The sequence below is a fragment of the Monopterus albus genome, unplaced genomic scaffold, assembly GCF_001952655.1.
Source record: "Monopterus albus unplaced genomic scaffold, M_albus_1.0 scaffold93.1, whole genome shotgun sequence".
In the NCBI taxonomy this organism is placed as follows: Eukaryota; Metazoa; Chordata; class Actinopteri; order Synbranchiformes; family Synbranchidae; genus Monopterus; species Monopterus albus.
The window spans coordinates 890,586-917,728 of record NW_018127973.1 but is presented as its reverse complement, the minus strand read 5'-3'; the positions used below and the strand labels follow the sequence as shown (position 1 = coordinate 917,728).

General features: G+C 41.5%; 3 protein-coding genes across 14 annotated transcripts; 1 reads left to right on the top strand and 2 right to left on the bottom strand.

Annotated features, from left to right (window-relative positions):
- Positions 1–1,543: 1,543 nt before the first annotated feature.
- fez2a (fasciculation and elongation protein zeta 2a) lies at positions 1,544–7,941 on the bottom strand. Of its 6 annotated transcripts, none has more exons than XM_020608422.1 (10): positions 7,888–7,941; positions 7,080–7,576; positions 5,849–5,957; positions 5,568–5,678; positions 5,294–5,420; positions 3,824–4,086; positions 3,510–3,590; positions 3,197–3,272; positions 3,041–3,106; positions 1,544–1,731 (listed from the first exon to the last, which is right to left on the bottom strand). In XM_020608422.1, exons 2-10 carry the CDS (start codon positions 7,400–7,402, stop codon positions 1,715–1,717), a joined length of 1,173 nt encoding a protein of 390 aa, XP_020464078.1. In that variant the 5' UTR covers positions 7,403–7,576; positions 7,888–7,941; the 3' UTR covers positions 1,544–1,714. The 6 variants fall into 6 exon arrangements, with proteins under 6 accessions (XP_020464078.1, XP_020464077.1, XP_020464080.1 ...); XM_020608421.1 differs by lacking the exon at positions 7,888–7,941 and adding an exon at positions 7,743–7,821; XM_020608424.1 differs by lacking the exon at positions 7,888–7,941 and having other exon boundaries at positions 3,959–4,086; positions 7,080–7,702.
- On the top strand, positions 7,857–13,539 carry ubxn11 (UBX domain protein 11). 4 transcript variants are annotated; one of them, XR_002275569.1, is made up of 15 exons: positions 7,857–7,948; positions 8,050–8,090; positions 8,717–8,839; positions 8,959–9,059; positions 9,159–9,210; positions 9,317–9,396; positions 9,481–9,544; positions 9,683–9,900; positions 9,990–10,064; positions 10,140–10,263; positions 10,352–10,455; positions 10,622–10,695; positions 11,742–11,891; positions 11,978–12,196; positions 12,313–13,539. XR_002275569.1 is itself a non-coding variant. In XM_020608420.1 (15 exons), the coding sequence occupies exons 1-15, from the start codon at positions 7,878–7,880 to the stop codon at positions 12,314–12,316; spliced, it is 1,407 nt and encodes a 468-aa protein (XP_020464076.1). In that variant the 5' UTR covers positions 7,857–7,877; the 3' UTR covers positions 12,317–13,539. The 4 variants fall into 4 exon arrangements, 1 of the variants encoding a protein (XP_020464076.1); XR_002275568.1 differs by having other exon boundaries at positions 9,987–10,064; positions 11,978–12,192; XR_002275567.1 differs by having other exon boundaries at positions 9,987–10,064.
- Positions 12,579–25,189, bottom strand: cep85 (centrosomal protein 85). Of its 4 annotated transcripts, XM_020608416.1 has the most exons (15): positions 25,015–25,189; positions 23,885–23,942; positions 23,643–23,774; positions 19,263–20,056; positions 17,956–18,086; positions 17,591–17,708; positions 17,287–17,472; positions 16,574–16,726; positions 16,319–16,473; positions 16,063–16,180; positions 15,073–15,123; positions 14,875–14,982; positions 14,515–14,758; positions 14,209–14,389; positions 12,579–14,091 (listed from the first exon to the last, which is right to left on the bottom strand). In XM_020608416.1, exons 2-14 carry the CDS (start codon positions 23,922–23,924, stop codon positions 14,226–14,228), a joined length of 2,394 nt encoding a protein of 797 aa, XP_020464072.1. In that variant the 5' UTR covers positions 23,925–23,942; positions 25,015–25,189; the 3' UTR covers positions 12,579–14,091; positions 14,209–14,225. The 4 variants fall into 4 exon arrangements, with proteins under 4 accessions (XP_020464072.1, XP_020464071.1, XP_020464074.1 ...); XM_020608415.1 differs by having other exon boundaries at positions 12,579–14,389; XM_020608418.1 differs by lacking the exon at positions 25,015–25,189 and adding an exon at positions 24,028–24,112 and having other exon boundaries at positions 12,579–14,389.
- Between the last annotated feature and the right edge of the window lie 1,954 nt (positions 25,190–27,143).

Here is a 27,143-nt window from a genome sequence, read left to right as displayed (position 1 = left end):
GTCGAGTCACGAGTCCTGAAAATCTGGACTTGAGTCAGTCTAGAGTGCCACAATACTGGCTGGAAATTGAGAAAATGAATGTCATTAATGTGCTTGTCATTTGCATGTGTATTATGAAACATGTTACGACACAGGGGTTGATTTAATCAATGTATTTGAAATAAATATTCACAAAATAACAAGGAAGCAGGTACTTAAAGTAGCCCAGTAATACATCTGTTGAAAATAAGCATTTATAATGTACAAAAGTTCAAGCAAAGGTTAAAGGCAGCTTGCGGTTACATAGAGATTACCAGTGCCCCTTTGTGGTGCATGCTGCCATGTGCACAACAGGCAAGTCGACACTTGGGGCTCTGATTCAGAGATAGTGCATGGATCAAAAGTCACTCAGATGCATAGTTAGTTCATTTCAGCCCAGACTTCATCACCTTGACCATTAACACTTCATCTTCCACTGAATAATAATGAAGATGTGCGTGGTGCACTGCTGAGATGACAACACAGAGGAGCAAACAGCAGCTACATGGAAGGCTGTGCTGATTTGTGTGATGGTTTTGCACATAAACATTGGTTTAAGGAAGCTAATTAGTTATTACAAATGTTTCTATCTGTATCATCTCTGTTTGACATGCTACAGGAACACTTTCGTCCTGGGGATCATTAGAGTATTCCATTATCTTAGTCTTTTAAAACTGTTTTATACAACCTATTACTGCAACGTCTGTTCAACTTGCTTTGTGCATTTGTTCAATCATAGTTTTCAGTGGGCACTTTAGGTAAATACAAAGCTTTGTAGCTCAGTACTTTCCAAACAATGCAGCTCCCGTGTTGCTACAGTCAAATGTTTTAGGACACTTTCATTTTTTTCTGTTATTAGTGCAATTCAACAGCCAAACACACCTGTGACATTCATTCTATAACCAAAAATTGTTGGGATAGACAGCTCTGCTGCAGAGGTTCCCACATGTGCTGGCCTTGCTTTGCTTTTACTCTTCACCTGGAACATCTGGACACTGTGCTGCTGCTCCCTCATTTGAAGCCTATGTCTTGTTCTTTTCTTCTACACAGCCTGGAGGTGCTTTCTGGGTCATTATCCTGCTATAGGATAAAGCCATACAAAGACCTGCCTTATTGTACAGGATGTATTAACAGTCCTTTCCAACACTGCCTTTGTACAGTTAAAATGTGTTGTTGTTTGTAACCAACAAGAGCTGGAACACCTGTGGAAGGCCTGTTTAACATTAACATTTAAATACATTTTGTTTTTGGAACCCCCTGTTTACTTCATAGATTTATTAATTGGACCTCAATGGCTTAAATGTCAAAATAACTGGAAAAACTGGGGTGTTATAAATCTTTTGAGTGGTAGATATACACTAAATATAAATATTTCTCAATTTATCATTTCAGTATACTTTTCCCACAGTGCAATAAAGTTAAAAACATGAAAGTAAAAATTCATAGGAAAAGATTTGCAAAACCACCACTCCACAAAAAATAAAATGAAGAACATAGCGTTAAAAAGATAAAATTCATAGGAAAAGATTTGCAAAACTACCACTCCACAAAAAAATAAAATGAAGAACAAAGCGTTAAAAAGACGAATCTTGAGGTAAAAACATGCTAAATTAAGTGCATTTCATGTTTCCATGAAAATACAATGCGTCCTCTTCATCCTGTTGCCATGGTTATGTTTAGGCACACTCCCACGGGGCTATGTTGGACAAATCACTGCAACAAACACAGATGAATATTAGCAGAGATATGAGTGACCGCAGTATGAGGTGATGGCAAAACAATAGCAGTGATAAGGAGGAGGGAAAAAAACAGTCGACTGCTAAATATGTGCCAGTGAAAATACACTGAATCTTAACAAACCTATCTCAGACATTTGTTGGGTTATTGGAAAGATCATTACTTGCAGGCAAGTGCAATCCTGATAACCAGTACTCATTGGGGTATGCAGTGCTCTGATGAGTTTGGCAGCGGGTCACTGTCAGTGAGTCTACACACTAACAGGAATCAAATGTGCTGCAGACAGTGTGTGAGTGAGGGGACAGAACATCAGGGTCAGGGTCAGACTGCAGGGGGCGCTTTCCCACTGTGAGTGACAACACCACAACAGGGCACATCACATGTCAGTGCCACAAACCTCTGTCCATCGCTCACTTCAGAGCTAGCCAGTGGAAGGCAGCGATAAATTAGGCCAAGCAGAACGCAAAACGCACAGAAAGAAAGCATGACAGAATGGAAACGGAATTAAATGAAAGAAAGGACAGACTGAAGACGCTGACGGTACTTAACTGGTTGTTTGTACACCACATTTACAGTACAGTATCTTACAGTGACTGTAACTGTCAGAGGTTTGTATTTGAAGTTGAAACTTGAAAGTGATGTCTTCTCTCCAGGTTTGCAGTTACTGATGGAAACTTTAAGACTGAATAGCCAAATGGCAATAAACTACCAAATATATATATGCTTTTTACATTATCTACAGTTAGGTCCATAATTATTTAGACAATTTTCGTACTTGGCTTTTGGACAAACTCATCAAAAATTGGGGGGAAATGGGGAGCTGTATAAAAACAACATCTTGACTGCTTGATTTTAAGTTTACTGTGGTGGTGTACAGAGGCAAAAGTACAAAAATTGTCTCTGTCCAAGTATGGGCCTAACTGTATAATTATTTTTAACATACACATTTTAACAATATAACAAAAAAAGCTATACTTTATGGCAGTCAGCTGTCATATTGTTACTCTCAAATGCCGTACCGAGTGACAACAATGCAACTTAAGTAGACATAGTAAACCTGACTAAAAACAATGACACGTTCACAGTGATGAACTGGACGGATGGACATCAAGCAGGTTTGATAAGTTGTCAGACTTAAGTATAGATGATTTGTAATAAATGGGAAACCCTACTGTTTTGGTCTTTTAACTTTACATACTTGGCACAGTTACACGTGATCGGTCATTGATACCTGTTTAACAGTGGACTAACACACCTGCACCATGTCAGGTCACCAAAAACTCACCTTTGAGAATGTAGTCTGTCAGGAGACTGGGCACTTTGTCACTGTCGTCTCTCATAGCTTGGAGAACTGAAAAGCAGATATACAGGAGTGAATGAATAACTCAGCGGTGTCACCACAAACCAGACATCATGGTGCTGATGAAAAAAAAACATATACTCTTGGTCAGGATCTGGAGGTCCTCGATTGAAGGGGGGTGTCCTTTTTTCTCATAAGGGATGACTGTGGTCAAATACTGTAAACCATTAGGAGAAAAACAAGGAGATTACAAAGACAGAACACTTAATGCATGAACGCTGGAGGAAAACAAAACAGTCGGACTTGACATGCAGGATCTGGTTAGCGACTGTTGAAAGGGAAGTTAATTGAGATTAAGGGTGTTTCTGTGGAAGGATGCTCCTATTAAAGTGAATATTCTCAGTGCAGAAAACAAAGATAAAACTGAGCAGCTGAGAGAGAAATGGGCAGTAACCTGTCTTTCATTGCACTCGCGGCCAAATGTTTGGCGGAAGCTGTTCTGAATGACAGATGAGAGTCCCTCCATGCTGAAGCGCTGAGGAGGACAGAAGTAAAGTGAAGAAGCACAAGAGAGATCGAGAATGAAAACCATTTCAGGACAGTCCAGTTGGTTGGAAAAATTAAATAAAACAGCAAAAACTGCAGCAAACAGTGGAAAAGAAAGATTTTAATATAACACATGAAGGAAATATCACCATGACAATTCAAGAGATCACTAAAGAGAAAAGGCACTATCTTGAAACATGACTGTGAGAATGAGGTACTGACTGATCGGAGCGTTTTCTCTATGTTGCCCTGTGGCGTCTCAGCTCCCCCTTTAAGCTTCTTCTTCTTCAGCACCTCGCGGTGCTCCTTCTGCCGGTTTTGCACGTCAATGAGCGCTGTGATAAAACTATTCTTCACCTCCTTCTCAAATTTCAGCTCATCCCTGAGAGCCAGCTGCTGCACCAGCTCCTCCGAGAACCTCCTGATGTTCACCTCCGTCTCCTCCAGACGCTCGTTCAGCTCAGCGACACTCAGGGTCCTCACCCCTGGTTCATCAACACACACCAACACAGAAAATAGTCATTTGATACTATAGATATCAACCTGGTCACCATTGAGCTCAGAAAATCAGAGTAAATAGTATATTTGTTGGGAACTACTTTTTCAGATGTGGATGAACACATTTGGACCCTCGTTTCTAGCATGAAGAGTGTGTCAGGGTAGGTCGGGGGATTGCTGAATATCATACAGGGAATGAGAACGAACAGCGACTGAAGGCAGAGGGCCAGGTGAGTACAGGCTCAGATTCTCCAGCAGATGGAGACACAATGAGAACAGTCTAGGAGAAAAAATAACTATTCAGAGGAATAAACCAAGGGAGGCCATAAACTGCCACACTGGGAGAATATGTCAATCCTGTACTAGGGGGGAAAACCAGCCAGGCAAAAATACTGTACTGCACATTAGCAAAGTCTCACTGAGCTCACAAAAACAACAAAACAAAGAAGACACTGGCCAGGACAAAAATAGGCAGCAAGAAAAAAACAAAAGAAACACCACACTGGCGAGCAAGCTTACAAAATCCAAGACTAGGTAGGGGCAGTGTCAGAAAACAGGACTGGAACAAGCAAGCTCAGGAAAACCACTAAAGGTCCTCACAAAAGGCAGAGAAACAAGCAGGCAGGTAACTGGCTCAGTACCGCAGTACAGGTAGGCGGCATGCAGCTCCAGGAACAAGAAACAAAAGCAGGATGTAGTTCCGACAAAAATCCAGCAACTGAAGAGGAAACGTAAGGCAGTTTATGTAGGGAGAGAAAGAGAAAGACAGGCTCAAAACAAACTACAGTGCTCATGCTCAAGGTAACATAGGAACGTGTCACCCACTGCAACAGTGTGGTTCACTGGTGTATTTTAATAGTGTCTGGACAATGGAGCTCTACAAGTCAAAGGAAAAGGCAGACAATACTAGTTTATAGGATCGATTCATTGTTTGTTTTGGCCTTTTCAGAGAAACTATAGGGTAATACCAGAGGTGCCCTTTGCTGAAGCTTGCACAAGTCTCTGACTCACTTTTTATGTGTCTGAAAAAAGTGTTGTATGATCATACTGACATTGTAGCAACATGCAAAAACTGATACAACTGACTCATCACTGCAAGAAGTCACGGTCTCCTGGCATGTCTGCCTTGATAACAAATCACAAAAGGACGTGTCATATAACAGGGATAAGTCATCTTGGTCAGAGGACACTCACTCTCCTCGTAGGTGGGACTGCTGGCGGACCGCTGGATGTCCAGTGAGAGCATCGAGAGGTCTGACTGGGAGGGATTGTGCTCCATGTCAGGAGAGTCCTGCATCATCTCCTCTATCTCCTCGATAACCTGCACAGAGCACCAACACATCAGGGACAGCCCAGTGAACATCAGTTATTGAGTCTCTGTGGGAACACAAATGTTAAGCTGTGTAGGCTTGCAGCACTGTGACTGCTAACAGACCATGCTGGAGGCTGATTTTTATATGTAGCTTACCTGCTCTGCTGTGAAAAGGGGTTCCTCTGCAAGGCAGGAGACAATGATGGAGTGCATGTCCAGCTGCTCCCTGAGCTCCTCGTCATCTGACAGCTCTGCTGTGACATCAGTCTTTTTCCATATACATAACAGGGGTGGGGGAATTTAATTAAATCATTCTGGCACAATGAATATTTGACATTTGTGAGATGAATGGACAAGTGATTTAATGAGGGAGAAAGATGGGCTGGGGTTTAAGAGGAAGTAGGACAGGGTGGTGGGATAAGGGTAAAACTACTCACAGGATTCTCCTCCAAGTTGAACGTGGACATGTGCAGGAAACACATTCGAGACTGTTTCCAGTCCACTGGCATCACATGCCCATAGCTACTGGTTAACGCTGACCAGATTCTGTGGGGAGAAAAGAAGAGGAAATGACACGTCAGACAACATTTCAGTCCAAAATATACTGATATAGCTGAAGTTCAGGTCATAGGGAGGATCTTGGCTCTGAAGTCTGAGAAGTTAACAGAGCTCAGAGGACCTACGAGAGCCCTAACAGCGGAGCCATGGTAATCTCAGCTTTGGCTTGGCGACTACACATTTAACGGAAGGTTTGGCGTGTTGAGTTTTAAATACATTACTGTGTACCAGTCAGAGGAACGTCAGGAAAAGATGGCATTGATTTGCATTAAACAGAGGATCAAATGTTCTGCAGACATCATATATAGTCAGGTGATCTTAGCCTCCACCATTTTTTTAAACAATTGTTGGAAGAGAGAAATGGAGACTGGAATACAAACCAGGGATGATGCAATTACAGGCACCACCCTTGACCTTTCTTTTATTGCAGTACTGAAATACTAGAAAAGCCCTGTCTTTGGACTGCAGAAGGAAGCTGGCGTACACAGAGAGAACCCACACAGGCACAGTGAGAGCATGCAAACCCCACACACAGGCACAGGCTTGCCCCGGACTCAAACCCGGAACATTCTTCCTGTAAACAGTGCTAACCACTGCTCTACCATGCCACCTGAAACAATACTATTATATGTAAATTTACCACCTACAAAGCAAAGCAAAGGTGGGTAATCTGTCAGCAATTTTTGGCGATTAAGCAATGAACCATTTGTCTACAAAATATTAAAAATTGGTGAAAAATGCCTATCACAATGTATCATAGTCCAGTGGGACACATTCAGATTATGCCCAACCAACAGTTAAATCCAAATATTCAAAGTTACATGTATTATGCTGACAACAGTGCACCACGTAGGTGGAATGAATGTAAATAGCTTCCAGGGTTTGTCATTATAGAGGGTCACAGAGCTACTATGGCTGGACAATAGACGTCTGGTGTGTAACTGTCAGTAGGGCCCCATTACATCTAGATAACCTTTTCTAAGAACATCTAGGAAATGAAAAATCCCACTGTAACGTGTTTTGTATGTTTTCTTACTGCGACCTGCAGCACTGAGTCCACTCATCATGGAAAACAACTGGCCTGCGGTCAGACCACAAACAAACACTCACTCGTCTTTCTCCAACAGCGCGTCTTCAGCGATCACACTCACAGGAGCGATGCTGTCCGTCTTGGCGTTAAAACTGTGGAAGCACAGGGATAGTTTCTCATCCAAATCGTTCACCAGGTCCTCCGTCGACCTGAAAGCACCGGTTTCCCCCGAGGACAAGCTGCTGTCGTGCAGCTCGGGGTGATCATCATCACCAACATCATCATCATCATCATCCAGGAGGAGCTGCGGTGCAGCGGCTGCAAGGCCTTTCTGCTCCGAACCCCCGCTGAGCTCACACAGAACCGGCCACTCGTCGTCGAAATGTGCGGTAGGTGCAGCCATAGCCCGGACCAGCCTAACAGCTCCGGGTGAATGCTGGATGTGCTGAGCGGATGGCAGGCCTCAGCATCCTCTATGGTGTCCGCTTACTTCCCGTCCGGACAGTATGGCTGCACCGGGCCGACTAGTGGCGACTGCGTCCAGGGTCCAGCGGCAGCTATTCAGACTCAAAGGGACCTTGTTAAAATCAAAATAAAACAAAACTGTGTTGTCAATCCAACAAAGCAAAATAGGTCATGTTTGCACACAAGTCAAGAGTGTGTATGTGTGCGTGTGTATGAGGGAGAGAGAGAGAGAGAGAGGGAGGGAGGGAGAGAATAGCGACCCCTCGTGTAACCCTTACCCGCTGTCTGCGTTGCCCATGGTAACAGTCTCCAAACAAACTAAAAAACACGGGGAATCCCCATGAACAGAGCCAGGCCTGCACTCAGGCCAGTCTGGGATATTTAAGTAGTTTGCTTCAAGTGTCTCAGGTAAAATGAGCTCACCGCTGTCGATGTTGAAGAAAACGAGGCGCACGCCAATGCAAGGCCCTCTGGATGAGCAATGGTAGGTCATGACCCGGGAAATATCCCAGTAGCTTACTGACATTACTGTGAGAATTACAGAGTGTATAAGATACGGAACATCTAATTGTCTTTGGTCTGCAGGAGCAGACAGAAAGTGCCTTTCAGGAGGAACCTGTTAAAAGGTAGGCTATGTCACCGCTCAGATCTTTTACATGATGGATGTCCTCAGATTCTTCAAGGTACTAATATTACATTGCCAAAATACACCATTACCAATAAAATTCTGGTTTTGAAAATATCAAATATAATTAGGAAAATGTGCATAAAGTATCAAAAGTTCTTATATGTGTTATACTATTACATATTATTCAGTATGGTTATGATGATTATATGTGTATATATGAAATAATCTACAGATTTCCAGGCTTGACATTTTTGAGAAAATGGCCCTTAGAATTAAATTTGCATGACTAATGGCTTAACTGGTAATTATATAGCTTCCTAATTTTGTAAACTGTGATGTAACTATCAAATACTTGTAGTGGAGTAAGAAGAATTATACTTCACGTTAAAACATAATGAAGTGGCATGAAAAGAAAATACTGAAGTACAAGTAGTTCAGATGTACTTTACAGTAATGCAGTATTTGATACAGTACTTAGTTATGTTAGTTATAGTCCACTGGTTATTATAATACTCTGACAAGCTGGTTTTCACTATAAATATCAAACTGCTCTCTGTAACTGAAGCATGTTTTCCTTTTTTTATCACATTTTTGACTTTAACAAATTACTCTGTGTGTTTTCAGAATTTCAGGCAGCACTGGTCAGTGATGAGGATGATGGCACCTCTGATCCAAATACTCCCATCTCCTCTCACGCTCCAGTCAGTGATACCTTCACTTCTAAGTCAAAAGTCCCAATAAAGAAAGGTACACCTAATAGGTCTTCTTTAATTTATTGTTATGCATACTGAAAATCTAATAAACTGCATCAAAAATGATGCTGTAGAGTGCAGAGGATGCTCTTCGTACAAGACTTTTTCTTTCAGGTGCTCCACCGAGCAACTTTGAGCTCATGTCTGCCATGATGCAGCGAGTGACCTTCCTGGAGAGAACAGTGAAGAGCCAAGCACAGGAGATCAAGTGCAAGGTGAAAACACAGTCCCTCCAGAAAAAGAGCAAAACTGTAGAAACATACACTTTGAAACACATCAAACCCACAGTTTATGTTTTCTTTATTGCTGTGAAGGACAATAAGATCTCAGTGTTGGAGGAGACACTGAAGCTTCAGAAAGAATCAGGTAACAACACACAGAGACATGAGTTTAATATAGGTTTACAGTATAGACTTATAGAGGTATAGAATTTCTAGCTGAAAAGATTGAATTTGCCTGTGTGTGCATTTAGAGCACGCATGTGATCTAAGCGGCAGAGATGATCTCGAAAGAAGGTGCCAACAACTGCAGAATCAAGTGTGTGAAATGGAGGTAAGTTTGTCTGATAAAATATTTTGTTAATGTGTTTAAATTATGACCAAACCACACAGAATTCTGCTGATGTCTGTGTTGCAGAGCTTTCTAAATGACTATGGCTTGATCTGGGTGGGAGACGGGGAGAACAGTGACTCAGCTGAAAGTGAGAAGCTCCATAACTCAGAGAGAGGCCCCTGGCAGCCGGGTAGTTTCCATCTGCTTTATGGGCTTCAAACTCCCCTCAGGCTCTATCAGCACATCTTCTACCTAAAATGATTTCTACTGTATTTTTCCTCTGCAGGCACATCTGTGGTCAGGCCTTTCAATGTGAACTTTGACCTCGTGTTGCAGAGGATCAAGGAGCTAAACATCCTCGCAGGTGAAGGAGAGTCTTTTGTACAAACAACAGCCATGAGGGCACAGCTAGCTAAAAAGGATCCTGTGCGGCTGAGGCTCTACAGCAACGGCATCATCATGTTTGATGGTCCTTTCCGCTCTTATATGGAGCACAGCACTCAGGTTAGCTTAATAAAACTACAGGAAAAAATGCCTGTTTTAAATTGGGATCTTTGGTGTTTCAGATTCTCCTTCTTTGGTCTTTGCAGCAGTGCATGCAAGATCTGATGGACGGTTATTTTCCTTCAGAGCTTCAAGAAAGATTTCCAGACGGCGTGCCTTTTGAGGTGCGTCTCTGTTCAGTCTGTCTGGAAGCAAATGTGCAAATACAGTATGTTACTTATTAGAAACTTACCGTACAGGTAGATGACAGGCGAGATGAGGAATTTATCTTCAGGCTACCATGGGAGAAGTTTCCTGGTGAAGGACAGGCTGTGTGCGGAAGGAGAGATGAATCATCCAGTGCACCTACCTCTCAGACGCCTGGTCTGTCCTTCAACACCCTCGCAAATAAGACCTGTGGTGAAAATCATCATTCTTCATTGTCATTCTCACTTTTTCGGCTGGTTCACAGGCAAGAAGCTGACTGTGGATCAATTCCTGAACAGGCTTCCCAGGGTGGTGGTCAAGGCAGGTCGAGTGATCGACATCAGAGACTCGGTGAGGGCGACCCTGCAGGTGAGCAGTGAGCAGAAAGGGCTCCAACTCATTCCACATGCAGCTGCACTCACAGTGTTGTGGGTTTGTATACAGACAAGTTGCTGTAGTGCTCACTCCTGCATGTCTGTACTTGTACGCTCATTACAGTTGGCTCCTTATCGAACAAGAACTTTTTTTTAACCAGGGCTCCGTTGATGCCCAGAGCAGCGACTCAGTGATCCTCATAGACACACCAGCACTGCAGGCCATGAAAAAGAGGTACAAAATATTTTGTCATCCATTATGTAAGCACTTTTTTTTTGTACCACAAATCATGATGCACATTTTTGTTGGCTAATTGGACAACTGGTCGACTTACCAGTGGGTCAGTCAGTCATTACAAACTGCAGATGAGCATCGTCCAAATTCACTGAAATCTTTTAAATGATACATCGTAGACATGGTCAGATTATGATGCAGTGGGCCCCTGGACACAGATATACAACAGGCCCACACCCTCCTGCACAGTAGTAGCAAGACTGAAAGAGATTCTCTTTAAATATACTGTTTCCCTATGACGATATTTTCCATCCCTTTGTGTGGTCATTTTGTTTCGCTACATTGTCATTTTGCATCTCTTTGTGCTTTTTTTTTTGTTTTATCACTTTGGTTATTTTGAAAGCAAACTCCAGGAGCCTCCTTAGCCCTCAGGACCCTGGGCCTGTGCCAAGCAGGCCTGTTCAATAATCCATCTATGATCGTAGATAATAGTCCAAAGTTTGTAAAAATATGTCAGGATAAATTTTGGATAAACTTGAAAAAGAATGATGCATGGGTCTATATTTGTCTGATGAAAAGGTATAACCATGAAACACCTTGCATTGGAGTTTTAGTATTGCAGATCATTTTGGGACTTTATAAATATAGACAAATTAAAATCAAACGCAGGGTAATTAGGGGGTTAAAAGGAACTGCTACATTCAAGAACAGGATACATGATTATTAAAATCCCCTTTTTTGCAAAAATGACAAATTGTCAAGATTGTGAAGATTACTGTATGCACTGGTCTGAAAACTGGGGCAGGTTGCCGTGCACAGACAGCACACACTGGCTTGTGATGGACTAGTCCTGGACTCCTAAAAGGAGTCCAGGACTAGTGGAAGACACGATTGTGTAATGTTTCTTTATGACACATACTGTAGCTGTAATTTATGATTAACGCAATAATATATTTTTATTAACAGGAAAGAAATGTATCAGTTTTCACTCCTCTGACTTTTTATATTGACAGAGTTTTTGTGATTTGATCACTTTACATATTCAGGCTGCAGTCACCCACTTCTGACCGACCATCATCTGCTCGGGATGTCATCACACTCAAGGTGAAGTCAGAGGATGGGAACCATGCCTACATCCTGAAAATGTGCCTCTCAGAAACAGTTGGTCACCTGCGGCAGTACCTGGACAAACAAAGGTGAGGTCGCCTCCTCCTGACAAAGGTCTTTCAGCCAGCCTCCATCTTTACAGCCACACTGGTTGCTTTTATGTCTTGCACTACAGAGGGGGTGGTCTACCTGGTTACGACATCATCAGTGTGTTCCCACACTGCTGCTATGACGACGACTGCCAGACCCTCCAGTTGTGTGGACTCACAACGAATGCTAGTCTGCTGTTGCGAAGAAGGCGAGACCCTCATTCACCGGCTGAAGTCAATCAAAACTAAAAAATGTTATGTTCAGCTCGCATGTGAAATCAGACTCACAACAGATGTCACAGTAGGTAAAGCACAGGTGTAATAACATCAACGGTGGCTCTGTTACCAGGACCTCGGAACTGAAACAGCTAAATGGAATTCAGTGAGCGTTAATTTATTTCCACCTGTGCTTTTTCTGCAGGTGACATGTCCAGAGTCTGCTGTGACAAAGGTCCATCGATAACTTCCTGCCTGAACTATACAAACTCTGGTGTAACAGATACAGATGCACTAATCCAGCTTCTTGCTCCTGGTATCAACTACTCATGTGTTTTTCTGGACAGAAGGGATGAGAATACAGCAGTTTAAAATAAAAAATGGAATTTTCAATAAATTAAACCAAAATGTTGAAAAACTTTATTCCTAAAATATGCAAATACAAACAAGAACAAAAGTATGAAAATATAAACATCTTTTTCCCTCTTGCAGAACATTAGAGCTGTTAAGGCATGCGGAGCATGACTACACAAACATAAATCTTGTGCTACTCGAGTTTAAAGGTCCCATGAAATGAAACATGGCTTGTGTGTCCCTGGGTGTGCTGCTCCGTATAATTTACTTCAAAAGTTTTTGTTGCATATTTTTATATTTAAAACATCCCCTTTTCTTCCTGTAAAGTGTCAAGTCTTTTTTTTAATGGCTTATCCTGCACTAAGGGCAAACATCAAATTCCATATAGTACAATGTGCTTTGTCATTTGGGGTGATCCAGCCAACCCCTCCCCCTCCCACCATCATCACGTCTTTTATATATACGGTGCCGTATATTCGCTCGCTGCTCCCCCTCCAACATCCTACCTCATGAAACACCGCAGGAGAAAGTTACAGTCTAAAAGCCACTTCATGGGACCTTCGCACATAGTGGATGCTGAGTTTGCTCAAACACATTAGCACATTGTTACATGACTATATTAGGACCCAAAATGCTTTTCACACCCAGTTGTCAAATGCAAACAAAAACATAAATACTGAAGATTAATACTGCTTCTCAGTCATAAGTTAACCACTCTGTCAAAGCCTTTATCAGCCTGAAATGTACAGTATACTGTTAAGTTACTCATTTGCAAAGAGCCAAGAGCAGTGATTGCCAAGGCTACTGAGTTTTACTTTATATCATTTGTCTACCAAGACCAAAAACAGCTTATGAGCCTCCACGAGCTCTGTAACGTGGCCCAATGGTATCTGCTACATTCAGAGTCAGGGAATGTATTGACTACCCTACTGGCTGATAGACTGAGACAACGGTCATATTGGAAGAGTCAGCTGCAAACAGCACTTTGTGGTTGGTCTAAAAATGAATTAGCATTGTGGCTGCAAACGTGGCAGAAAGGCACATGTTGGTATTCATTGAGAGCAAGGCCTCAAACATTCACACACTTACACACCTTCTCCACTTGGATTTTTCTTTGGTTATAACACTGTTGTAGGCCTGTTGGTGGGAGAAGCTGGACTGGTATTGAACGCTTCAGTTGTTCAGTCTTTATACCTCACAGCAGAGTCTAATATTACAGTGTTGGCCATTTCAAATAATGGCGTGGTAGCAATTCACTTAAAAGCACAGGTTAAAATATCTTCAGTTGATTGTCAACCACATCTTGGATCATTCCCCACAGGAGGGAAAATGAAGGTTTAAATAGTCGATATTTATGGGACTTCTACACAAACAGTTATCCACTAGAGGGGAACAAAAAGTATAAGACTGTTTGGTAACTGACAGTATCATTCCATTATTAAAAACACACAATGCTGCTTTAAGGATCAAGTATTAGAGGTAAGTTATTTTCTGTTAGCCCTTGGAGTGAAACAGACGAACTCACTGGGGGGATGGGGGGTGGTTCTGAGCTACAGGCAGGCTTGAGACTCAATGTTCAGTCAGTTGAAAGAAGCAGAAGCAAAACCATTTGGGCTTTCCTCTGTTCTCACTGTAACAACATTAAAATACAGTTCTTTTTCTCACATTCTGTAACTAGGCTTAAAAGACAGGCCTGTTTTAGATGCTGCTGAGGTGAAGTGGGGCTTCTGCATGTTTACTCCATTACCTGGGTGGATGGCGAGGTTACTGGGTGATGCAGTTTTCTCCCATGTCCTGTGCATAACGGTCCAGTATTACATTACGTAGTTCCTCAACATCTCGGCGAAGCTGCTGAGCTTCGGCGAGCTTCTTCTGCAGCACCTCTGGACTCATCCAGTCCTCATTTTGCTCTGCCAATGGTGGGGGCGCTGAGAAGATAAAATGCAACTCCGATTCATGTTGCGTAACACTGACTTTTCACAACACATCGTTTTCTGAAACAAATGTACTATGTAATCAATGAGAAAAAGAGTAAAAATTGAGCAGTGCTTACATGTGAGACCAAGCAGCAGGGAGAGGTTGGGGTCTTGTCCCTGAGCTCTCTGGGTCAGGATGCTGCACAGAGAACGCAGGTCGCTGAGGCAGGAGGCAATCTCTGCATGAAGCTTCTGTGTGAGACGTGCCCCGGCTGGCTGCAGGGCACAGGAGGCCTGGCTAGTGCTCCTCTGCTCTGGATCGCTCATCTGTTCCTGCAGGGTCAGATTCTGCTCCATCAGCTCCTGGTTTTGGGCTGACAACTGGAACAAAGTAATCAGCAGCATCAGTGTTAATGGATCTGTCAAGTTGAGGATCAATGAAGTTTCTCAGCATATCGTACAAAATGTGATCATTTTTCTGGATTTGTTTGCCACACCTCCTTCATAGCTGTATGCAGCTCTAACACTTTCTGCTCTTTGGCCAGTAGCTCCTCTCTGAGAGCCTGAGAGCTGCCCTCTTCCTGAGATATCTGCTCCTCCAAAGCCTGCAAACACACAGTCACAAATGTTAAGAAACTATAAACAAGACAGTAACCACACAAATCTTTCAGCTTTATTGTGAAGAGAGAAAACACCTGGATCTGGGAGCCAAGCTGTTCCATCATTCGATGTTGCTTTTCAATGACCTGCAAAGAGAAGAATGGAGCTTTAAAACAACTTCTACTTGAAACAGCTCTGGGGAGGCCTTACAAGATCTTTTGTACCATGTGAGCTGCTTAATTAAACAGCCCCACAGCTCAGAACCCTTCTTTTGTTTAAATCCTGTGTGCTCTCCTGAGCTAGGAAAATAAAATGTGTTAATAAACTCCAATGATGATACACGTGCAGCTCGGTTCAACTCCATTTATTCATTCCATCGCCATTTTTTTCACACCGCCCACTTCCCGTGTGCCCCCACAACAATCTTCCCCCCCTTTAATGCACTTTGACTATACAGGATAGCATTAGCTAACACAAAATGCAGACCATAAAGCATTGAACATAATAAATGCAAGCCGATGGTCCGGTAACTTAATAAATGTAAATGACAACTTAACAAAATGGACCCAAGGTTTCCAGAACTAAACAGATGCCTATTTTATTATCTCAAATTCCTTCAATTTCAATTGTAAATTACACAAATTCATCTCCCCTTTTTCTTCTCCTTTTCTTTTTACGACATGTGCTTTGTGTAGCTCAAGCATGTGACTGGAAATGCTGGCTTTGCATGTGAAGCACAGACAGCGTGGTAAACATTACAGAGAAGACATTAAAAGAATACACACTGAAAGGAATGACAAACACATTATGCAGAAAACATAAAAGGTGCTCTGTGCTTTGATGAACAGTTTGCGGCTACATGCTTTAACCACAACATAAAGGACCTTAGCTCAAGAAAAATGATCAACTCTTGTTGGTTCAAACTCCAGTGAACACACACTTACTCTAAGCTCACTATCAGATCAACTTTTGATGTCATTTGGGGTTGAGCATATCAACAGCAACACTACAGCATCACTGCATAGTATGAACAACATCCATTCTAAATTGGGGAAGGAAATGTAATTCGAGAAAACAAAATAGACCTTTTTGAGTCTCTGCTGTTCCTCTCTCAAAGCGCTGTTCTCTCCACGGAGCTGCTCGATATCCAGACAAGGCAGTCTGGCTCCATCCTCAAGGCCTTGCTGCACCCGCTGCTGCATACTGTTGATGGCAACAATAAAAAACACAAAGCACACATTGTGCAGCATTACTACTGTTTCTTTATGCACACAGACATTAGAGAAGGAACATGCCTACAGGGAAGACTGCACATTGCTGTCAGACTGTGTGGGCACATACTCTGTAATAGTGGTCAGCAAGCCTCTCTCCCTGCGTTTCTGCTCCTCCAGCAGTGCATCTTTTTCCCGTAGTTGTGAGCGCATGGTATCTAGACAGAGCTCCAGTTCTCTTACTTTATCCTGTAGCTGAGCTGCTTGCTGTTCAGCCTCCAGAAGCTGATACCAAAGCCACAAAAAACATGATTTAAACACTTTGACTTAGGTAAATCAGAACAAAGAGTGGCAAGGTGTGAAACCTGAACAGAACTGTCCTAACCTGCTTATTCTGGCTCTGGTAGTCCTCCAAGGTGGGCAGGTCGGCTAGATAGCGCTCCAGAGTCTCAATACGCTGCTGGTTCTCTCTCTTCTGCTCGGCCTCCTTCTGACACTTCTTCTTCAGGTTGCTGATGTGCTTGTCTCGACTGCGGATCTGCACAGACAGCCACATGGACAAGTGGGATAAATATACTCAAGAAATAACAAGCAAAAGGTGTTGCACCTATCTGTAACATACAGTGAGTGAGAAAGATGTGACAAACTATTCCTTTCATCACAAGTTGGCCCCCACAGAAATTGCACTAACACCTTTCATCTTTCTCTCTGAACAGGACTAAGTGAACCTGTTATAGTTCAAACTTGTATGCAACATTTAAGATCTAGTTACGTACTGAGCTCGACAGTGATTTTACTGGCAGCATCTCACTTAGGTTTCCGGTGGGGTGATTCTGGGGTTTTGTTTTAATGTGCTATAATATTGTGCTGTTTGAAAGGGCTGTGGGGAAATTTGATTTTAAATGGCTTTCTTTGCTGCTTACATGAATAAAGTGCTGAAATTCAAATGCAGTTTTCAGCCAATAAAATCTAATCAAATAAAAGCAATGTGAATGGCTTGCAAACCAGGATGTTGCTTTTCAAACTTTTCAATGTCACTCTCCAGTTCTCTTGCTTGCAACACTGCATGTAAGGAAGAAGTGGGAGGTGAGCACAAACCCTCTCTTCCTGTTTCTTCATTTCCTCTGTGTGTCTCTCACAAGCCTCCTTCAGACTGTCAGTTAAGCGCCGTGTCTCAGCTTCAACTGCCCCTAGTCTGCGCTCTGCCTCCGCCTTCTCCAGGGCAGCACAGTCTGTACGTTCAGCAAACTGCGCCCTGAGAAACGCGTTCTCCCTCTGAGCCTCCTGTAAAGTCATCATGTGGTACAAAAGGTCTTGAAGACAAACAGTTTGTAAAGCGGTTGACAGTATAACACAAACATCTCATTGTTGTTTGAGGGAGTCAGACCATGTTTTCACTCACCTGTAGCCGAAACATACATATATCCCCATAAGAAGCCCCTCTGCCCAGGAGGGCTCCATGGACGTGCAGCTCACTTTCCCTCAGACGCTGCTCCATCTGCGCCATATGCTGCTTTTGTCTGCATCACAAATAGGTCCACCCTTTATTAGTTCAGTCTATAAAACCACAGTCCTTACACAATTGGGAGATGTACATTGTTGTGTCATTAATAACTGCTTCACCCATATTAAATCTTTTCTACAGTAAACTCAGTAAAGTAAATGTTGATGCAAAACAATTATATTAGTATCAAAATGTTACAAATCCCCTTTCCTGTTTCTTTCTCTCCCTAACATGCCCCAACCTGAAATTTAAAAACCACCTACCTCTCGATGATAAGCTCCTTCTCCTTTAACAGACTCTCGCTGGCTTTGACCAGAGCATCCCACTTGCCAGACTCTGAGTGAACAGGGGTTGAGTACAGAGATGGGTACTGACTCACTCCAGCACTCATTAACTGTAGCAGAAGACAAAGAAACTTGTCACATTTGCAATATGTGGAGAAAATACAAAATGGTGATGCAAAGATTTACAGATATGCAATTTTAACCCTGAAAATATATTAAGTGTGCATGGCTGGGCGCACTGATAGCCAAATGGTTACAGTGCAGCGCACCATATACACATGCAGTGTGTGTGTGTGTGTGTGTGTGTGTATGATGTCAGCGCTTTGAATCCAATGGGCAACACTTCTCACAGGTCTCCCCCTCTCTATCACTCTGTCTCCCTCTTTTCCTGTCTGCCTCTCTATGACCTACTAGTAAAAATGAAGGCAAAAATGTACCTGAAAAAATAACTAAAAAGAGTGCAGCTGGCTAGTGCACACAATATACGTGCTACACAACTTTAAAAATACGAGCTCAAGGCAAACAGCTCGGGAACTGACCTTTGTTAGCCTGCACCTGATCAAACTGTTTATTTCAAATAAGTAATCTGACAACAGATACTGATTTGTCAATTACACCATTATCAATTTCAAATAAAAATATAATAATAAATAAAAGTTTTCAGAAATTAGTTAATCAGCACAGAGCACGTGGAAGCACCAAGAGTCACTCAAGAGTGGCATTCAGTCAGCATCGGGCAAGGGGAAAAAGCATACTGTTCAACTAGCAAAAAATGTTGTGTAAAAGCGAAGCAGCCACGAACTATCAACATCAACTAAGCACAGCAGTTTTATAAAGCTGATAACACACCACAAAATCCTTAAAAGCTCTTTTGACTATAATTTGGCTGATTGAATTCACAAATTCTACTTTAAAATGGGACAAGAATCTATATGGCTCCAAGCTTTGTTTAGTGGAATGATATCTTTCCAATGTTCATCTCTATGTCAGGCACCAAATTTCTGACAAGATCCCATGGTTCACAAACAATCAACTGCCCCAAATGTCTTCTCCAGTGGCTTTTACTTTATCAGGGTGTTTTATGACAGGATCCACCTCACGTTCATAGCAGCCAGGACATGTCAGCTTTGCCATCCAGTGGAGACACATGTTAAAAGAGTGACATCAGTGCCTATCCTTTATAATATGATCAATGACATCTATGTGGGAAAAAAACATCTACATCCACCAGGTTTGTCTTTATTTAGCATTAGTGTAGTATAATTTATTATGAGATAAATGCTTACCTGCATTTGTTCCACTTGCAGGCGCAAACTCTCCAGTTGCTGCTTATGCTGCTGTTGTTGCTGCCAGCTGGACAGTTCACTACATCTGTCCTGCCGCACAGGCTCATAACCCTTGGAGCTTACATGCTCCCTCAGCAAAGCCTGTGTCTGCAGGCTGAGAGGGCTTGCATAAACTCCAGCAGAACCGGCCACACCAGGCTGGCTGCCCCTTTGAGTAGAGGTTTCTGTTGTGCTGGGAACCCCAGCCCTAACTTCTGGCAGAACCTTATAGCTGTGCTCCATGCCTCCTCTGAAGGCCTCAGACATACAGTCTGGGGCGTCTCGAATCCCGGTTGTCTGTAGTCGGAGTCTTACATCAGGGCATAAACCCCCAAACAGGGCTGACTGATTTAAGGTAGGTTCCACAGTCGGAGTGTCAAACCTCTGGCCCTCATCCACCCGTGTGTGATCTGTGGGGAAAAGCGAGTGGTCCAGCCCATTGACGAGGCTGCGGTAGCGGCTCAGGCAGTCTGGCTTTGGCCCCACAGGATCACCTCCCACACCAGGCTGAGCATCCAAGTTGGGCGAAGATGCTGATTTGGAGAGAGAGGAAGACTTCGAGGTGGAGACACTTGGGCTTCTGGAGCCTGAGGAAGATCTGTGACCCTCAACAGAGGACAACATGTCCTCCTGGACACATGACTGGGGCTTAGAGGCCGGGGTTCCGGCCGTGGATGGCATGACATGTGCAGTGGGTATGGGGATCTGACTGCGGATGGGTTGGAAAGAGGGGCTGCTGCTGGAACTGCAGAACTCTTTAAAGATTAAAAGAAGAAAGAGTCATTAGAAATTACAACAGTATTATTCTCTATACAAATCCACCTTGTTAAATCAGTGCAGAATATCTGGAGTACCACTGCAGGCAGTTTTCTCTATTTTCAGTCAGTAAAGTAGATACAGCAGAGTCTATGGGTGGCCTACTTTGATAATGAGGTGTCACCACTGAAGGAATTAACAGGCTCTGACTAATTCAACTTCGGGAAAAGCTTATAACAGACTTAGACCAATTTGTGGAGTAAAAGCTCTGTATTACATGATTAACAAACGATATGTACAGTATAGCGAGGGATGCGGCAGTATACCAGTTTTACGGTATACCATGGTATGAAAATTGACGGTTGTAATACCATGCACATTTGCTTATTACCGGTATTGAAGAAAAAAAAAAAATACCGCAAAAAGGCAACGCATGCACACCTTTCTTCCCCAACTGGGCTGAAATCACCAAACCCCATCCATCAAAAAAGAAATGTAAATCACCAGCACAGGATTTCTTTGGATATCTCAAAAACGAACACCGTTGAAAACACCATCTCTCTGTACAGGTCAAAGTATGTGTTCCATTTATAACTTTAATCCCAAACAATAATCACAAAATGCGCTATCGAAATAATTTTCCACACTGTCTGGTCATTCGCTATTTTTAATACTTTAAGTTTATTTTTTTTGTTAATACTTAACATTATTAATGCAGGACTTTTTGTAACAGAATAGGCTATTTTTACAGTGTGATATTACCATTTTACTTAAGTAAAGGATGTGAATACTTCCTCTGCTACTGGTGCTAACATGCAAACTAGCATGCTTTAGTTATATAACATGTTATAGTTATATGCTGTTTTTTAAATCTTAAGGTCATTGTAGCTGATAATAATAATAATAACTGTGTAATAGCGTATACTGTAATATGTGAAACCGTGATATTTTCTGAGATGGTTATCATACTGTGAAAATCTGATATCGTTGCAACCCTAAGTATAGCATTAATAAAGCTGGCATTACTTGCCATGTACTTACTTACTTACTGCAGTGTTGGATTGTTATAATAGAACTGCTGAGTAAAAGTCTTCTTTTTAAATTTTCATAAACTCTTGTAATTTTCTGTTAACAACATACAAAGATACACAACCCCAAATAACTCTACAGAGTACACATTCAGTTGACTACACTAGGCATGCACAAAAATGTTGATGGTCTAAACTTGAGGAACACTGCAAGAACACTGCAACCCACCCACAGATATCTCCACAAGCCAAAACACAATTTCAAGTTACATAACTCTGATTTCCAATTCATTACAAACCTGGGAGACCCGCTGAAGTCTGGAAACCTGGTAGTCACTCGAATATAACAAGCATGTTATTAGCTGTGACATTTTTTCTAAACCTGTACTGAGGTGAGCTGAGCTGCAGAAGGGTTTAAGCCAAAACAACAGACCGTCTTCTGCATTTCTGGGTAGCACGAACCAACTTCTGAAGCCAAGGCTGAAAGCTGTACAGCAGGCTGGCCCTGTATCCAAAACTTTGTCCTCAAACTACCAAACCAGCCTGTACCAAGCTCTGAGCAAACACATAAAAACAGGCACACACAGGAAAGGTTAGGGGTATTTATAACCCACCTCTCAAGTTACAGAGTGATCTGTGGGTGCCGCTTATTTAAGCACCTTGCCTCCTCCACATATCACTCGTCTACATCCAAAGTCAAAGACTGAATATGACATGTTTTTCCCTGCTCAGTTTAACCCACAATTTCATACAACTAGAAGTCTTCGTAGTCTCAGAGAAAAATACTAATTAGTAGAAAGAATATTATGGAAATGGCATCACATTTTTAGGCATATAAAACATCAAATATACAGTATAAATAAGCCTCCAAGCTCGACAGAGTCATTACTGGCTGGAACAAGTCGAAACTACCCTGTAAGAAGAAGTTCTGATATACGATTGCTCCACAGATAATTCCTGCCTTTGCACATGAAAACATAATGACAATTATTGCAGGTTTAAAACTAAATGTTCTGATTAACAGCAGACAACTAAAATAAAATAAAAAGTTTATTATTAAAAAAACAACAGTTTCAGCCACACTTTAAATATGATATACATTATTATGTACAACAGGTCGTGATTGTTGCTAAATTTGGGGTTTACTGTCATATTACTAAGCACTGCTGTCAATTTAAGGGCCTGAACAAAGGTGCACCAGTAACATGCCCAACAGCTGTAACTAAACAAAGGATGCATATAGGAAGTGATTACATGCATTTCTACAAGGCATCAGTTATAATGAAAATGTATCCAGACCACAACATCAACATGAAGGTGGATAAAAATCACACAAATCCAACAATTAATGTATCTGAAGTACCTGATAGCAAGATCAGCAGGGTTACCCATGTAGGAATGCTGTGTTACAATACCTGAGATGTGTGACTGCAATGTTCAGGGTTTGTAGAGCAACACTATACACCTCCAGATGAACTGTTTACTGTTCTTTGAAAGGTGTTGGCAACGTGCAGATAGTAACACTACTAATTGCTTGCCACACCTTCTCTTTAAGGTTCATCTGGTCACTGGACATATCAGGGAAGGGGAGCAGAGACCCCTGAACTGACTACAGTGATAAGGGAAGCACTAAAACAAACAGTGTGTGGAGAGATGGGCACTGAGATAGTATCATCTAGCTAACATTTGCACAAGATCCTATAAAATTGCCTCATACACCTTTGCTGATACACAACTATTCAGAGTGATTATGGAAACCACTGACATCGAGGTAGTACCCAGTACAGATCCATTACAATGTTTAACAAATGGGAAAAGACATGATGTTTGAAAGCTATCATGTCACATGCAAGGTAAAAGATATGTTTTCGGTCCATTATACTGTAGTGTTTCCTATTGCACAAGGGACCTCTGCTCTCAGCTGGACAACCGTTACATGGCACCTTTCTGACACTGTCTATTATTTTTTCCATTCAGTGTATATTTAGATAACCTAGTACATACACACATGCACCATCTCCAGTGGGGTTTCATATTTTCTACAGTGGAATGTTCCATGGCAGTTTTATGAAAACTTGTTGAATGAGACATTTCATGCCATAGGCATAGGTCCAGCTTCCTTTTGAGCTAGCTGTCCAGTCCTGGTATCCCAACATCCAGTCCTCTCAATTAGCCTCAACACCAGAGCAAAGCAGCAGGGCCTTTGGGCAATTTTTGGCTATTTAATCTACCTCTGCAAATCTCCTGAACACACACAGTGGATCATGAACAATTTTCTCACTCTATAAATAGACCAAGCAAAAACATCACAAATGTGAAGACAAAGTCTTTTCAGCATCAAAAATTAATCTGACTACCACACGCAGCTTCTTATATTACCTTTTAAGTCAACTTAAACACTAATTCAAACTATAGATGTTATACACAATTGTGTTCTGGTCAAAAAGAAAACAAAAATTGGCCACCATTATTAAAGCACCCAGCTGTGGCTGTATAAAGTGCAAACTGGGACTCCATGACTGCTACAGACAGGGAAAGAACAAGTAAAAGTCCTCACCTTCTGTGCTGTCAGATGCTGAGGTGCCAAGTCCAGTGTCCCCACTGTCCGATGTTCCAGGCCGGCGGCCAAAACGGCTTTGGAACTTTTCTGACACAGCTGGTGTCTGCCACTCCATGTCAGCAAACTGAGCTAATGTATGTTTGGAAAACAGGACAATGGCAACACAAGAGTACATCAACACATGCTGAAATAACACACAGCTGAAGCATGTTGACAACAGGGTCAGGGTGCCAACTCACCCGCTGGTTTGGGTTCAATATATCTCTGTGAGGTTGTCATTCCATACAACAATGTCACCTGTTAGAAATGAGGACAAAATACATTATCATACAGTTTTTTTTAATCATATTTTATTTTTGTTTTGAATCACAAAGCAACTTACAAAATGAGGAAATAGCTTAACATAGGTTAGGTATGCTTGTATCTCTGTCACTTCAACAAATAAGTGACTAAAGAGGCTGGTGGCTTTTTACATGACGTAGTCTGAACAAAAGCTCCTCTCTTGCGTACTGAACACCCACTGCTGAGGATTCAACAGCTGTTAGCTACTGACTGATCTGCTCACCTATCAAACTTATCTGCCCCTCAACGTGATAGAACAAAACTTTGGCAGACTTTTCTGGGTGCCAACAAAAATAACAACATGAGCACATGTCTTACCGTTAGATAATCTGTTATACAAACATTTATGTTAGGCTGCAAGTTGTGCGTTATTTGTGGCAAGTGAATATAACAATTAGTGATGGGTAAAAGTAGCATTAGGCCGAGATGCGACCTGGTTGTTACAATCTACCCTGCTTCACTAGTATAAAGGAAATGACTCCGTTAAATGGGGCTTTTTAATTCCCTCCCCACTGTCGCCAAGTGCTTGCTCAATGGAGAGTTGTTGGGCTTTTCCTCTATAACAATACCAATAGTAGGTCTAGACTTTATTTTATAAAGTGTCCTGAGATTACCTTTGTTGTGATTTGGCTCTATACAAATAAAACTGAAACTGAAAATTGACTCGCTAACGCATAACCAGCCAAACGTGACAAATCGCTAAATTCAATTTGTGGAAATTATATAGTCCTACCTAGCTAAATGCGACAATCGGAGCTGAACAAGTCTAGGCTGTTTTAAGGAGACATTTTTTCACGATTTCTTCACCATAACGTTCAAATTCGTTGTTAACATTTAACACCATTTGAGCTAATAACCAATCCGTTTCCGACTAACGTTAACAAGCTAGCGTTAGCTAACAGCTAACACAACGTTGCGGTTTGCTCAGCTACTTGTATGAACATAACATTACAAATCTCTCTTAGCTTTTGTGCTCACATTACTGGAGCTGAACGAGCCATCGGCGCTGACAAATGCGTTACTTTACCTTTCGTTTCACATAAACACAGAATGCAGTAACAAATCTCGGTTTCAGGCTGTCAACCGAAGCCGAATCTGTACCATCCGTTGCTGCTGTTGTTCCGCTAGCTAACTGATCCACTCTGATGGCAGACGACCCATCAAAGACACAATGGCGGCTTGTTTCATATCACAGAGCCGCCCGTTGAAAAGTGATTGTTCATGTTGTTTGAGAAACCGTCTTAGAGTCATTTTTGTCATATGACCAAATACAAAAAGAGTAAAACAAAACGAACCAACCTTCCCAAAATACGGTGAGGAGGCTAGAATAACCCAGAAAATAAGACTTTCCCGAGGGGTTCAGAAGTGTTGTGACATATTAAACCGTATTATAAATATATTTTTAGGCCACAAAATAGAAATTAAATTGAGGTGAATACTATAAGATGAAATAAATATCCTAACTGTATTTTATTTGCAGAGGCGGTATATTACACAGCAATAAACTACAGAGGGCCTACCCTAAATTATCTCCTTAGTTATAGGCGTGATAAAGATGTTCATTAAATCCATTGGTTCATTTTAAAGACTTGTGCGTTTCTCTTTAAGCGAACATTAAAGACTATGATCCTCTGAGGCATTTCACTTTTGGATGTCTCCCCAACCTACCCTTGCAATGATTAAGACTTTTCATGCCTAAAATTGAGATTATTGGATTTTGGACTTTAGGACCCACAGAATCGCTGTCTGCTAGGCTAAGTAGAGTTTAAGACATCCTTTTATTAATTTTGATGATCAGGGAAGATAAACACACCTGTTGGTATTGGCTGTGAGCTAGTAAATCTTTACTTTTTATAAATAAATAAATAAACACACCACACACAAAAAACCTCAGGCTTGCCTGAGAAAGCATCAGGCTGCCAGGGTCACCCAGGCTTGGCCTGGGGTTTTCTGAGACCCTTGTAGGCCCATAGCCTCTGACCTTCATGAGTCTCGGAAAACCTGACTGTCAGGGGCCCTCAAATGTGACCTGAGACTTTTTGAGACCCCATAGCCTTTGGACCTTCAGAGGCTCTCAAACAACCAAACCAGCCTGTATAAAGGCTGAGTTTTTTTTCAATTTGTGCTACTTCATACTTTAGCGTCACTACATTTTTGAAGCAAATTTTTACTCTACTAAATGTATTTGGCAGCTTTAGTTACTAGTTATTTTTCAGAATTAGATTAATAAAAAAATTATAATCATAAGACTTTATTGATCTCCAGTAAAAAATTCACAGGTCACCCTGTTTAATTGGTACTTTTACTTAAGTAAGGAATCTGAGTACTTTTTCCACTACTGACATCAGTTTGTTGTAGGATGTTGAGACACTGAGACACTTTTACCTAACCTCTAGAATACAACAACACATAAGCTGCAATTCAACATTTCTTCTGCAATTGCTGAAGTAAAACTTACAACATCAGTTTTTTCTCAGTACTGTAGTAATGAATTATATACAATAACTGATTAAACATATTTACTGGCAATGTGGTGCTGTCTGATATATCATTAAAGCATCTATAATAAAGCATATAATGCAAGGCCTTGCATGTGAAAATAGTGCGAGTTGTCTAAAATCAATGAACATGTGTGGCGCTTGGCCTGCAGTCTAATGAAAATAACATTTAAAGAGATTAGACAAACTGTAATGAATAAATAAGAATCATGTTGGAGATTTTTTCAGTATTCACATTGTGACCTGCAATGTTGTAAGACATTTTATCCCAAACATTACTGGCTAAAAAGAATAATATATTTTATCAAATCTGTTGCTTATAAGGTGGCTCTTCTTTTGTGACACAACACTAGTTGCACCTTTAATTTGAGTTGTTTTAGGTTCACTAAATAAAAAAAAAACACATCACATAACACAAATAAGACTTATACACTTGAATAGTTGGGCAGAAAAAAACTATTTAACAATTATCGCAAGTTCATTTTTAACTTGTTCCATTTATTTTTGCAATAGCATTTGCTGATAACTGTTTTAGACTTAACCTCACATAATTACATTAAAATAATAATTGCAAAAGGAATGCAACTAAAAATACAAACATCATCTTAATCCATCTTTTTTTTTCTTTATCAACCTGAAGTTGTGTCCACATTTTTCT